Raw genomic sequence first — 12,849 nt, forward strand, 5'->3', positions numbered from 1 at the left:
AGAGAGAGAATGAAAAAATAAAACATCTGGAAAGCACATAAAAGTCTGTATACATGAAAAGAGTGCCATGCCCAGTCTCCCTATGACCCCAGGTAGATCTTCTGCCTTTACCAAGTCTTCCTGAGGCTTTCAGCCCAGATTACTAAACCACACATTTCTGGTAAATAAATTAATTTATTTTGGTATCAAAATAAATTAGGGTCTAGTCTTTGACCACCAACAACAACTTAGGGCTTCACACAAAGTAGGTACCCAATAAATACTACTATTGGTTTATTTATTTTATTTTTCAGACAAGTTGTCACTAGCTCAGGCTGCCAGGAAGTCACCATTCTCCTGTTTCTGCGTCCTGCGTCCTGGGATTCTGGCATGTACCACTACCACACCTAGCCCAATTAATATTTTAATGAATGAATCTCCAAACAATCAGAATTTTAAATTCCCTAGAAGCTAGAAAAGACACAAAACTGAAAATGATCATATGAAAAGGACTGGCTAAAATCCCGATTAAAAATCAGTACAGCAGATTATGACCACCAGTCCCTGAGACAGTGCGGAACTATCAGTACAGCAGATTATGACCACCAGTCTCTGAGACAGAGCGGGACTGGAGCTCACACACCTGCTGATCCCGAAGCAGTGGGAACAAGGAGGGCCAGCAGAAGACCCAAAGAACACATAAGAAAGAGGAGTACTAGACACACAACACACAGGTGAAGAGTCACCCAGTAGCCTGTGTCAGCAAGGAGCAGCTGTGCCTCGCTGTCCTCACCTCTCCCTGTCCTTGCTCTGCAGCTTTAACACTGTAGCACTGTTTCCCCGTCAGTCTGAGGTGCTGTCGCCTTAGGTCTGCTTGTCCTCACCTGTCAGCCTAGTGCCAGTTTCCTAGCCATACCTGCTCCCAGACTTCAAGCCCAAAAGCATCATCTTCACTTTCTTTCTTTCTTTTTCTTTTCTTTTTCTTTTTTTTTTTTTTTTTTTTTGGTTTTTCGAGACAGGGTTTCTCTGCAGCTTTAGAGCCTGTCCTGGAGCTAGCTCTTGTAGACCAGGCTGGTCTCGAACTCACAGAGATCCGCCTGCCTCTGCCTCCCAAGTGCTGGGATTAAAGGAGTGCACCACCACTGCCCGGCTCATCTTTACTTTCTTAGCTGCAACACAAAAGGGCCCCCAAATCTGATTGCACTAGTCTGCAAACCATGATCTCTTCAAATTGGAAAAGGAAATTAATGACAGGCTACAAAAAGTCACAAGCTACGAACACAGTGAGGGTCTTACCATTGTCTGAAGAGAGGTATAAACCTGCTGAAAGCTGGGCAATCACCATCATGCATGACATGTGAGGCCCTATTCACCATGAAGCACTGCGGGCAGTCAATGGCTGTTAGTGGAGGGGGTTATCATTCTTTCTTGCTCATGCAAGCAATCATGATTAAGTTCAGTGGGTCACATACAAAAGCTATGAAAGTAGGGGCTGGGTGCTAAGTGAAATCCATTATATACATGTATGAAATTATCAAAGATCTTTTTTAAAAAAGAAACAAGTACAGAAAATTAAAAGTGCACTACAATAAATATAATAACAACACAACAGAATTTCAATGAGCAACCAAATTTCTCTTGGGAGGAAAGACGTAATCAGTTAATAGCAGGTTTTTTTTTTTTTTTTTTTTTAAGGACTCAGCAATTCTAATGTTTCTGAAAGCTTCAAGAAGGAAGCTACACTCTACACTGACTGTCAGTGCACGCCAACTGCCATTCTCTACCCAAGCGACCATAAAACAAGTGCTAAGAAGCAGACACAGCTGTCTTTCTGGTTTATAAGCAGAAGACGTTAAAGGACAGAATATTCAGGGCCAGGTCCCCTAAGTTTATGTCTGACCTGTTGCAATTCTGTTGTCACCTACTATCTCCATGAGTCTGTCACCATGATGCCCAGGCTTCTGTGTCCAGAGAGACCCTAACTGAACACGTGCCCCTCCAGCCACATGTCAGAGATCCCTGTGCTATGCCCAACATCCTCAATCCTAGACCCCCTTATGCAGCGAGTGAAATACTCCAGTGTATTCCCCCAGGTATGGCTAGGTTTGGTTTCAATCAGCCACTCCAGCCCATACATCTGCAAGTATCCAATGACCATGTGAAATCCAAGCTGGTGGACTTCTAAATGTTTACACTGCCAAGTGACAGGTAGCTGGAAGACCCTCCCTGCATCTCTCAACATGCGTTGATATAAATATTTGTGTTCACCTGAGTCCCTCTTGACTTGTCCTGTGACTTATGATTTAAAGCATTTATGAAGCACTCTTTGACTGACTTGTATGACAGAGGAGAAACTCGAGAAGAAAAGCTGATGAAATATTAAAGGAGAAACCAAACGGATGGCTAGACAAAGCATCTCTGATAAGGCAGACGCTAAAAAGAAAAACTGTGGGAAGGGAGTAGAAAAGAGAAACTTCTTCAGCAGTCAATATCCAGTAATAGGGAAACCCAAACCAGGAATCACTGAAAGGGTGTGGCCCAGAATTCCCAGCCTTTCCCACTAACTGAAAGAGATCGGACACTGTTTCCACAGCAAACATGCTCTCCTTTCACGTGCAGCAATTCGGAGCTACCCACTCAACACAGTTCCTCGTCTGACACAGAAGCTTTCCACAGATCTGTTCTATCTTCTGGAATTTGTCTTAGCTGCAAACTAGTCCAGAGCACGTTGCTCCACACAATTTACTGCTGCACTCCCTTCAGCAGCAAAACTAGTTGGAAGACAATCTTCAGTTCAGGAGAAAAATGAGAGCTGACTAAGGTGACGGGAAGGATGTCCATGAAGAACAGAAACCACGTGAAAGGATCAGAATAGGAAGCTGAGGGGTGGCGCGGGGGGTGGGGGGGTATGTAATAACTTTGATACCAGCACTTGGGAGGCAGAGGCAGGCAAAGTTCAAGTCCAGCCTGGTCTACAGAGCCAGTTCCAGGCCAGCCAGGGCTACAAAGAGAAACCCTGTTTCAAAAAACTAAAACCACAAAAAAAAAAAAAAAAAAAAAAAAAAGAATAGGAAGCTCATGACAGTGACAGCAGGATGTAAAATGTAGGAGAGAAACAGGACTTGCAGAACGGCTGGGGGCTGTGATGGCATTTGTGTCCTTGCGGAAGGAAGAAAATTTTTTGTTCTGTTTTATGGTCAATGGGGACAGAACTCTGGGCTTCACATATGCCACAGAAGCACTCACTGGTGAGCTGCATGCCCAGCCCAGCAAACTCACTGTAAACTCTCTGGGTTCTATGGGCCAACCAGGTCACCATTCTAATGACTCAACCCTACTATTGTAGTGTATGACTGTGCTTGTTGCAAAAAGCCTCCTTTGACAAAACAGGATGGATTAGATTCAGCCTGTAGGCAAGTCTGGTGATCCATCGTGTAGGAAAGTTAAGAAAATGAAAATTTAAGATGAAGATCATGATGAGTTCAATTTCTGCAGCACATTTAACCAGATGTTCAAGACGAAGATGGCAGTATCACCTGGGAGTGGAGTGAAGCCAGGACCAGACCTTAAAACTACAAACCATCAGTCAGGTGGTGGTGGCACACACCTTTAATCCCAGCCCTTGGGAGGCAGAGGCAGGCGGATCTCTGTGAGTTCAAAGGCAGCCTGGTCTACAAGAGCTAGTTCCAGGACAGGCTCCAAAGCTACAGAGAAACCCTGTCCTGAATAACAAACAAACAAACAAACAAAAAACTGCAAACCATCAACCAAGAAGTGAGAGTTATGGGACTGAGGTCACCCAGGGAATGGTTTGGGAGGCGAAGCGACCAACAGTGCTTCCTGGTGCCACTATAATTGGCTTTCCTCTGTATTCCCATGTATGGATTCAACCAACCTGGGCATGAAATACTTCGGGGAAAATTACTTTCGTCCTCAACAGATTTTTCCTTTACCATTCTTCCCTAAAATATACAGCATAACATTTATATAGTATTTATAATGCATTAATTATACTAAGTAATCCAGAGATGATTTAAAATACACAGAACAATAGCAATGGCTATATGCAAACACTATAGCATGTTATGAAACCTGAGCATCCTAGACCAATACTAAAGGTACCCAGTGACAAATATACAAGGAGTGTGCAGTGTTTGCTAGAACCATCATGCTTTTGGAAATGGAGAAATAGCATAACACAACCTTTCTTAACTCATTCTTTTTTTTAAGGCTTCTCATTTTTAAAGATTTATTATGTTTATGAGTGCTTTGCCTACATGTAGTATGTATGTATGTATTATGTATATATGTACAGCAGGTGTATGCAGTGCCCAGGCCAGAAGGGGATACTGAATCCCGTGGACCAGAGTTACAGACAGCTGTGAGCAGACCTTTTGGTGCTAGGAACCCAGTCCTCTGGAAGAGCAGCAAGTACTCTTAAGGTCCGAGCCCTCTCTCCAGCTCCAAGGGTTTCTCTTTTTAAGGTAGTCTTTCATTACCTTCTCTAAGGTAAATAACTTTAAGTCCAACTGGTAGATTAAAAGGAAACTATCCAACTGGCTAGACAATAAGACAGTTCTAAAATAAAATACCTACCAACATTTTTTGTTTTCTTCTTCTTAGAAGGTATTTCATATAAAAGTAACATATATGTAAAAAAATATGACTAACAAATTATCCATCTACATCTTAAGAAGTACCTAACTACTACCACCAGACAACTTTTCATGCCACAAGTATCAGTCTCTAAGCTAGAGGTCAAAGCAGACAGTCCAAAGCCAGATAAAGTTTGCAGATATGTCTTCTTTGGCTTCACATGGATAGAGTTTTTTTCTTTTCAGTTGCTGACACTTAGGTATCATAAAACTTTACAGAAAAATCAGCATTCTGGTGCATCATTGAAAATGGGAGATGTGAGGGGGCTGGAGAGACAGCTCAGGATAGGTAAAACCACCTGCTGTTCTTGCAGAGGACCTGGGTTTAGTTTTCAGTACCCACATGGTAGCTCACAGCCATTTGTAACTCCAGTTCCAGGGGATCTGGTGCCTTCTCTGACCTCTGAAGGCTCCTGCATATATGTGGTGCACATATATATATGCACGGGCACTCACACTTACAAAATAAATGTCTGTCCCTCTCTTTTAAAAAGGGAGATGTATGTACGTTTACCGAGGCAACAATTGGCTGAAGGTAAAAAGTAACCCCCTCTTTAAATTGATAAGTGTTCAATAGCCCCCACCATTCCCTGTTCTCAAACACACCTCCCACTCCATTTCTTTATCTGCCAAGGCACTTGAGTTTGTAATCCCTGCTCATACACTATTAATTGTAGTTCCTGATCTCTTGAAGTAAGGAAAGCACTATTTGAAATGAAAGACTTCCAGTCATTCATATAGGTACATTACTATAACTAGAGTAGAGCCACAATCCTTTGATAAATTTGAAATTTATCAGGCATACTTGAAATCCACTGACTATAAACTTGACCTGTGATGACAAGAAGCTTCCATGGGCAACTACATTTTTCTATGTCATTTGGAGTAATTATATGTACACGTTTTGCTACAGAAACAGGATGGGTTTGAAGCTGTTACTCAAGACTCAGCTGGTGGTTGGTTATCTATAATACCAGCATATATGCACATTACTCCAGGGCCTGAAAAGTTCTGAATTCTGAAACTTGTCTGAAGGTGACAAGAAGGCATGCCTGTCATCACAGCACTTAGGAGGCTGAGGTAGGACAATCAGGAGTTCAAAGCCACGCTGGCCTATAGAGCAAGACCCTTTTGTCTAAACAAAAACAAAGGCCTCAAGGGTTTCACATCTGGAACCATGGGTCCTTAGGCCTTCAGGAAATCAGATGCCAAGTAGATGGAATGAAATAATTTGTTTCAGTGGATTTTTACTTGGTTACCATAGTATCCACCTACATTTAGAAACAGAATGATACATACAAAGTATTCCATAGTCGGCATGGTGCACCCTCCATTACAACTGCAAACCATGCAGGGTGGTGCCCAGCACCAGGAACTTCTGTCATGCGGTGATTCATGAGTCCCATGTTGTCGTCATAAATAAAGCTGATGCTAGGTGACCACATCCTTCTGTGGCTGTTTTTAACTCCCCTGACTCCCCAGAGGGAGATGGATTGTCATACACCTGTAAATAGGCTGTTTAGTATTCTAGAATTCCTCAACCTGCAACCCACCCAAGGCGACCTCAGATGATCCAACAAAGAAGATACCCAGATGTGGATCTTTTCCCCACTCCTGCTGTATCGGAGGCTGGGTGGAAGCCACTGGGCTTGGTACCTAGCTTTCCTTGGGTACCCTGTTCAGAGATCTCTGGGGGAGAGGTAAAGTGAAACCCAAGGAGAGGAAAGAAGCCGTTAATTAGTGAGGAGCAGATGCTATGGCAGGCAAAGCAAACAGCTGGTGTGAGAGAGACACGCACAGGAAGTGCTGCCTCGCAGAGAAGTTTTATCAACCCGGTGCCGGGGACCACTGTGAGATCTGCAGGTAGCAATGTCTTCTGGCTAAAGTGATTCAGGCTGCTGTAACAGACAGCTGCCTCTGCTCCTGGAGAGGCTCCTTAGATCTCAATGATGAGGAAGAGGTCGGCAAGGACTATAAAGAGGTAAAGCCCACCAGCTACGGGCTGCACACACAGGGAGTAGATGCCCACCCCAATGTGAAAGCTGCAGCTTGCTCCAGGACCTGTACTAGACAGGGATATTTGATACTGACAGAATTTCCAAGATTCTTCTAGAAGAAGCATGAGATCCATATTTTTCAGAGGAAAAGCACTAAATCTTTAAAGTTAACAATTTAAATAAGCACTGAATAAAGTGAACAGAATGCATCTATGACCCTCAAGCTGATAGTCTGCCACCTTGGGCTGCGACCACTCATCTACCCAGAACACTGAAGAGGACTAAATCAGGTTTCTAAACCTCTGCACCAATGCAGCTGGTACTGTACAATTCCTTGCTGTTGGTACTGTTCAGGAATTGTGGCCTCAACCCACCAGATGCCAGCAAAAGATGCCAGCAGCAACACTGGCCCCACCTACCCAAGTCATAACAATCAAGAAGGCTGAAATATGGCTCAGTGGCAGAGCTCTTGCCCTCAGCAAAGCCTCTAAAAGCCTCCAGCTAGGCCCAGGGTCCCCTGAGGAAACACAGCCTCAGGTCGAGAGCCACTGAGTTACAGCAGCATCGCGCACAGCTTCCCAGATCTGATAGAGGCAGCTCTGAAGATGAATGAAGCACCACGCATGTCCGCTTTAACATTACAAATCCAGTTTGGAGCCGCAACTCTGTCATAGACCAGCTTCATGACCTCTTTGATCTCTGGTTTCTTTATTGTTAAATCAAGAATGAACAACATCACTCCAGGGCTGCTGGAAGAATTCAGGGAAGCTCCTTATGAGAAGGGCATTGGCTCAACGATCATAAAAGATGTTTAAGATGTCTGTTCATAAACATAACACCCTTCCCGGTGAAAGGGCAGCCTGAGTTCTGTGGTCAGAAGGACACGGGCTGCAGGGGCAGAAGCCCAACACCATGTTCTGCATGGGTCACTTAGTTGCGGTGCCAACCCAGCAAGTCATTTGTCCTCCTTCATAAAATATAAATGGTAGGCGCTGTGGGTGAGAACCAGGCCAGGTGGCGGGGCACAGCCCTTGGTAAAAAACACGCTGTAGAAAGCTGAAATAATTACTAAAAGAAAACGAGCTCCCCAACAAAGTCAGAGGACCAACGATGCCATGGTATCGGGTAAAGAAGGAACCAAGAAGTGGTAGCTCCCAGGTCTCTGAGATAAGCAGCTGCCAGCACGGAGCCACTGATCTCAGTTTTGTGTCGTGTCGTGTCACAGTGCTTGTTTAACTTGAGTTAAATGCCATCTAATGGTCACCAAAGTCTACATTTCCAGCATCTTCCTGAGAACTCCAGAAGTTGGGACCCACATTCCCAGAGTCCCCATAATCAGAATTTGCCTTTCAGGCCCTTGAGACGCCTGGGTTTGTAACCTTGACTTAGCAATGAGAGCACTCGGAGACGTGGGGCAGACTCTGCCAGGGACGTACTCCTAGCTACATCCCTCCAGTTCCTCTCTTGACACATGCATCTCCTCACTTTATACTTCTCATCCTCCGGGACAGCCTCCTCGGCTCTAGACAGCGTTCTCCCCCCGCCGCCACCATCCGCCTCCACGAGATTAGCTGAAGCTAAGAGTTTTCCAGAGAGAATGCCTCTCCATTTCCACCCAAGACTGAAAAAGCCCTGTGGGGTTTTTCTTGCTTGCCTAATCAGGGTCTGCCCGTTCTCCTTCTGCTTGTAACAGCACCCCAGTTTACCTTGGGGAATCAGCACTCCTACACTCTGTTTGGGTGGGGTTAAATCCATTCCATTTCCCAGGAAAGGCATGTGACCCAGAAAGAGAGCCAATCCCGGGGCTTTGGTCACAGTCACAAAGTATTCTTTTCCTCTGAGACTTGTGCTGAGGATAATGGAAGTCTGTGAACCCAGCCTATCTAAAGAGTAAGCCTTCCTGGATGCTACCAAATCCAACACTGGTGTGGCTGGGGCAGGAGGACTGGGACTCCTGGCTAGGCAGTGAGACTGTCTCAACAAAAGCTGCGCTGTCTAGACTCTGGCTCACAAGTCAATGATTTCCTTCCTGCTCAGGCACCTTGAATTGTGTTTTCTCATCACCAGAAGAGACCTAATCATTACAAGAAAATCTGAGAGAAGTACTGGAAGGTAGAAGGAGACAAAAGGCCCTGCACATCTTCTGTGTGCAGCTTTTGTGGCTTCCTCCATCCAGCGGCAGACAGGTTCTCCTCTGTGTACTTGCCCTCCCCTGAAAGTGCTTATCTTATGTTTACAATTATGTGGGGCTTGCCTATCTCCTCCACAGATCTACTGAGCAGCTCCAGGGCAGAAATCCTGTATTTATCTGATTCTTTACTGTTGCATGAAGGTGTGCAGTAAGGTCTCAGTGTCCACTGAATATCTGACTCACCAAAGAGCAGGTGGGTAAAAACAACCCTCCCCATTCCTCTTCTTTAGGACACCCACATCATAAGCCTTGCTCACATCGCCAATAGACTCATCCATCCTCTGTACACAAATTGCATCATGACAGCTCATTCTTTCTAGGCATTACTAATCCTCCACCTGCTGGTCCCATGAAACTTCATGGTGGAGTTACAAGTATTCCATCCTACAGGAATAACGCACTGCAAGGTGCCACCTAGAACTCTACAAACTAACAGTGGGCATTCACATATATAAATTCCTTCTCTATACAGATCACAGCTGGGAGAAATCTGTGCTAGAGAAGCATTGATCTTTTAACTAAATTACACCCATGTCTGCTTCCGGTGCCTATCAACCATCTGGCTCCATTCAATAATAATTCTCAGCTCTGTCCTCCCATTTTTTTCTACCCCATAGGGTTAAACAGGAACACACACACACACACACAGAGAGAGAGAGAGAGAGAGAGAGAGAGAGAGAGAGAGAGAGAGAGAGAGAGAGAGAGAGAGAGAGAGAGAGAGAGAGATCGGCCTAGGAAATCGACAGCAAGAGAGCAACAGGTTTTCTCCCCAGTAAAAACAGATGTTCCGACGTTGAGTCTCACAGCTGCCACACCCTTACAGCTCGGCAACAGCCGCAGCTTCCACTGGCATCTGGCAATAAAGATTTTTAAACAGAGTCAAAGGTCAGGGCCAGAAATACTGTCCCAGTATGAATCACCACCACTCTATCCTGTTCACATTTTCCCATACTTAATCCCATAGCACCAGGCAATGTAGTCAAGAGCCAGACTCCTGGAATTAACCATTTTGACAGGCCATCTGTCATGGGATAAGGGTCACAAGTCTTGGGAATCAAAGACACACAGGAAAGACACTCAGGGTGCTCAGTCCAACAGGCGACGCAAGCAGGTAAGGCCGCAGTTTGATTATAGAAAAGCAGGTAGTGCACAGTATCATGACGGTGCCCATCTGGGGCATCACGGATCTTCACAGGGCACAGAGACTATCAGCGCCGAGAGACCTGAAGAATCAGTAAGAGATGTCTATCAGCTAGATGTGGGGAAAACGGCTTCCGGGATGTCCAGGAAGAGGATAATGCTTAAAGGGCTCTCAGGGAAACTGAAAGTGGGTAGGCACGGCTGGAATGTAAAAGTAGGAAGGGAGGCTAAGGGGAAGCAGGAGTCCACAGAACTCTAAATAGCTTTAAAGACAGAAAGCTCTCAGAACTTTACATAGAAACAGCAGTTACCCCTTGTCGCACACAATACAAAACCTAATAAATTAATTAATTAATAAATAAAAACAATCTAACAAAAATATATCTTGGTATTCACTAAGTTTTGATTCTGCCATGGTACTGCTGAGAAAGGGGTACAAAACATAAATTATTATTTTTTATATAATGTTTTTGTTTGAGCCATTAGGATTATTTGCCTTGATCTTCCTCTTTCTTTAATTCTACAAGCAACAGAAAAATAGACATGTGTGGGTTTAAGGGGCAGGAGCTGATTCTGGATAAAAGATAATGCATACCAAAATTACAAGACGGGGATTTTTTTTTTTTTTTGAAACTTCGTAACAAAACTTAGCAGAAAGTTGAGGGAAACGAAACATTCTAAAAAGCAAATTTAGAAAACTCAAGAGGAAGTAAAAGTATTTTCCTACACATAAAAAAAGAAGTGTCTCTCACGTGCTTCAACCAAACCAAACTCCCCTTAACTGTCAGGGGAGGAGGGAAAGAGCGAGAGCGACGAAAAAATTCATCTATCTCCGTGCAGAATAAACAGCAAATTGGTTCAGCACGGCTGTCCGCCCTGCAAGACCTTGAAATATTTGTTGCAGATAGCACAGCACACGACAACAGCCTCCTGAAGCTCTAAAAACCGCACACATCGTTCCTGTTCTACAGCCACCCATGTTTAGTCCCTCCTGTATTCTTTCATTAAAAAAAAAAAAAAAAAAATCAGTGTTTCCTGTCAAGCACTCCTGCAAGTATCAAAGAAACACAAAATATCTGTTTCCACATCCAAGATGAGAAAAGACATCCTTTTGCCTTTCCAAACTTCTGAACGTCAAGAACTAGCAACAAGTTCCCAATAGTCTGGATTTTGAGATCGCACTTCTCGACTCCTTCACAGGGAGACTGAACTTCACTGGTCTAACATCCCTTCAGGTCCCTGTGACCAGCAAGCTCTTGTGGGAGGAGGAAGGCTGCAACAGCCGGTCGGCGGGGAGAGCCTGGGAACGCCGCCCCCAAAGCTGCGCGCCTGGCACTGCGTTAGGAACACAAGTTTGCGGAGTTTTCACGGTAGGCGGCGAGCTCGGGCTGGCGGGGACACGGGAGTAAAGGCTCGCGGGGGTCCCCCGAGGGCGATGTTTCTCTGGGCAGGACAATGGGCAGCGCCCAAGCCGCAGCTTGGCGCAGACCCCCGCCCGGTTGGCCCAGGCCGGGCCGCGCCCGGTTCTCCCCGTTCCCCGGCTTCTCGCGCGCAGGACCGGCCCGCCCCCCGCGCGCCCCCCGCCGGCGCGCCCCGCGCACTCGCCTGCCGACAGTCTGGTTGGCCAGCTGCTTCATGCGGTTGAATTGCTTCTTCATGGCGGCGGCGCTACGGCGGCAGGCCGCGGGGCTCTGGCCGGGGAGAGCTAGGGACTGTCTGGCGGTTCCTACATCGCTTCCCGGCCCGGGAGGCGGCGACGGAGCCTACAGTTCGGCCCCGCCCTCGCCGCGTCACTTCCAGCTCGGCCGCCCGCCCCTTCTGTTCGACCGACCGAGTGGAGCCGAGCCGAGCCGAACAAGGCCGAAACTAGAGGGGTGGAGTCGAGCAGGTGCGAACTGGTCCGAGATGGGTGGAGCTAAGCCAATCAGGGCGGGGACCCGTGAGGCCCAGAGGAGATGGGTGGGGCCAAGCCGAACAGGTCCGAAATCAGAGGAGGAGTCGAGCTGTGCCGGTCAGAACCCGGCTGAAACCAGAGAAGTCTGGCGGAGCAAGATCTAGGGAAGCTAGGCGAACTTAGGGGTGGAGCTGAACTAATCGTCGAGCGGAGTGGGGTGAAGTTGAGCCAATCGGGGATAGACGAGCTTGGCTCAACCAAGAAGGGCGGAGCCTAGACCCGCGGGGGACCCTGTATGCTGGCCATTCTTAGCTAGGGCCCAGCGTTAAAAGCCAAGCGGAGCCTAGCTTGGGTACTTACTCTAGAGGGGTCAGCTAGAACTCGGGTGAGCCCAGTAGATCCGGGCCTGGTCGCTCAAGGCGGAACACAGAGAGCTGGAGCCTTGCCCAGCCGGACCCGCGAGCCGAGCCAGCCTAGAAAGAGAGGAGCTGGGCCAAGCCAAGCCGAATAGAAGGTGTGTTCCTAATTGAGTGTGGTCGAGTCAAGAGAGGGAGAGCAGAACCGAACTAAGTGAAGTTAAGCTGAGCTGAGTAGAACCTAGAGCGGTGGATCAGACCAGGGTATATCCTAGCAGAGCAGGAGCGAGCCGAGCTATATCAAACGGAGCGAAAGAAGCCCTGCGAGGAGCTCCAGGCCCTCAACACCAGCACCCCTTGTCCTCTGTACTGCTCAAAGGGCAAAGTATCGGGAGAGAGTGTGTCATGGAGTCCTGCGACTCTTTTCAGGAGTTGCTCACTGGTCCACGGGAAAGGCTAAAAGAGTAAGATCATTCAGATAAGGGCCAGCCATAGAGTATACACACTTAGGACCACAGCCAAAGGAGACTGGCCTTCGCTCTGCACTCACAAGTCACTGAGTCCCTACTGCCTTAAATGACCATAGCCCCACAGGCAAAGTGAGGCAAGATCATTTGCTCCAACTGAACCAGGTGCA

The 12,849-nt window shown here is 46.6% G+C and overlaps 1 protein-coding gene across 7 annotated transcripts in view; it reads right to left on the bottom strand.

The window, feature by feature from the left end:
* The window catches only part of Arhgap17 (Rho GTPase activating protein 17), a 92,852-nt gene extending 81,141 nt beyond the window's left edge, over positions 1 to 11,711 (bottom strand). For all 7 annotated transcript variants that reach the window (XR_005284646.1, XM_038322446.1, XM_038322410.1 and 4 more), the window contains exon 1: positions 11,568 to 11,711. Coding sequence is in view for 6 of the 7 variants with exons in the window: in XM_038322446.1 (XP_038178374.1) it covers positions 11,568 to 11,620 (53 nt within the window). In the remaining variant the exon portion in view is untranslated. The remainder of the gene's footprint in view (positions 1 to 11,567) is intronic.
* Positions 11,712 to 12,849: the final 1,138 nt, after the last annotated feature.

Source organism: Arvicola amphibius, chromosome 1 (genome assembly GCF_903992535.2).
Source record: "Arvicola amphibius chromosome 1, mArvAmp1.2, whole genome shotgun sequence".
In the NCBI taxonomy this organism is placed as follows: domain Eukaryota; kingdom Metazoa; phylum Chordata; class Mammalia; order Rodentia; family Cricetidae; genus Arvicola; species Arvicola amphibius.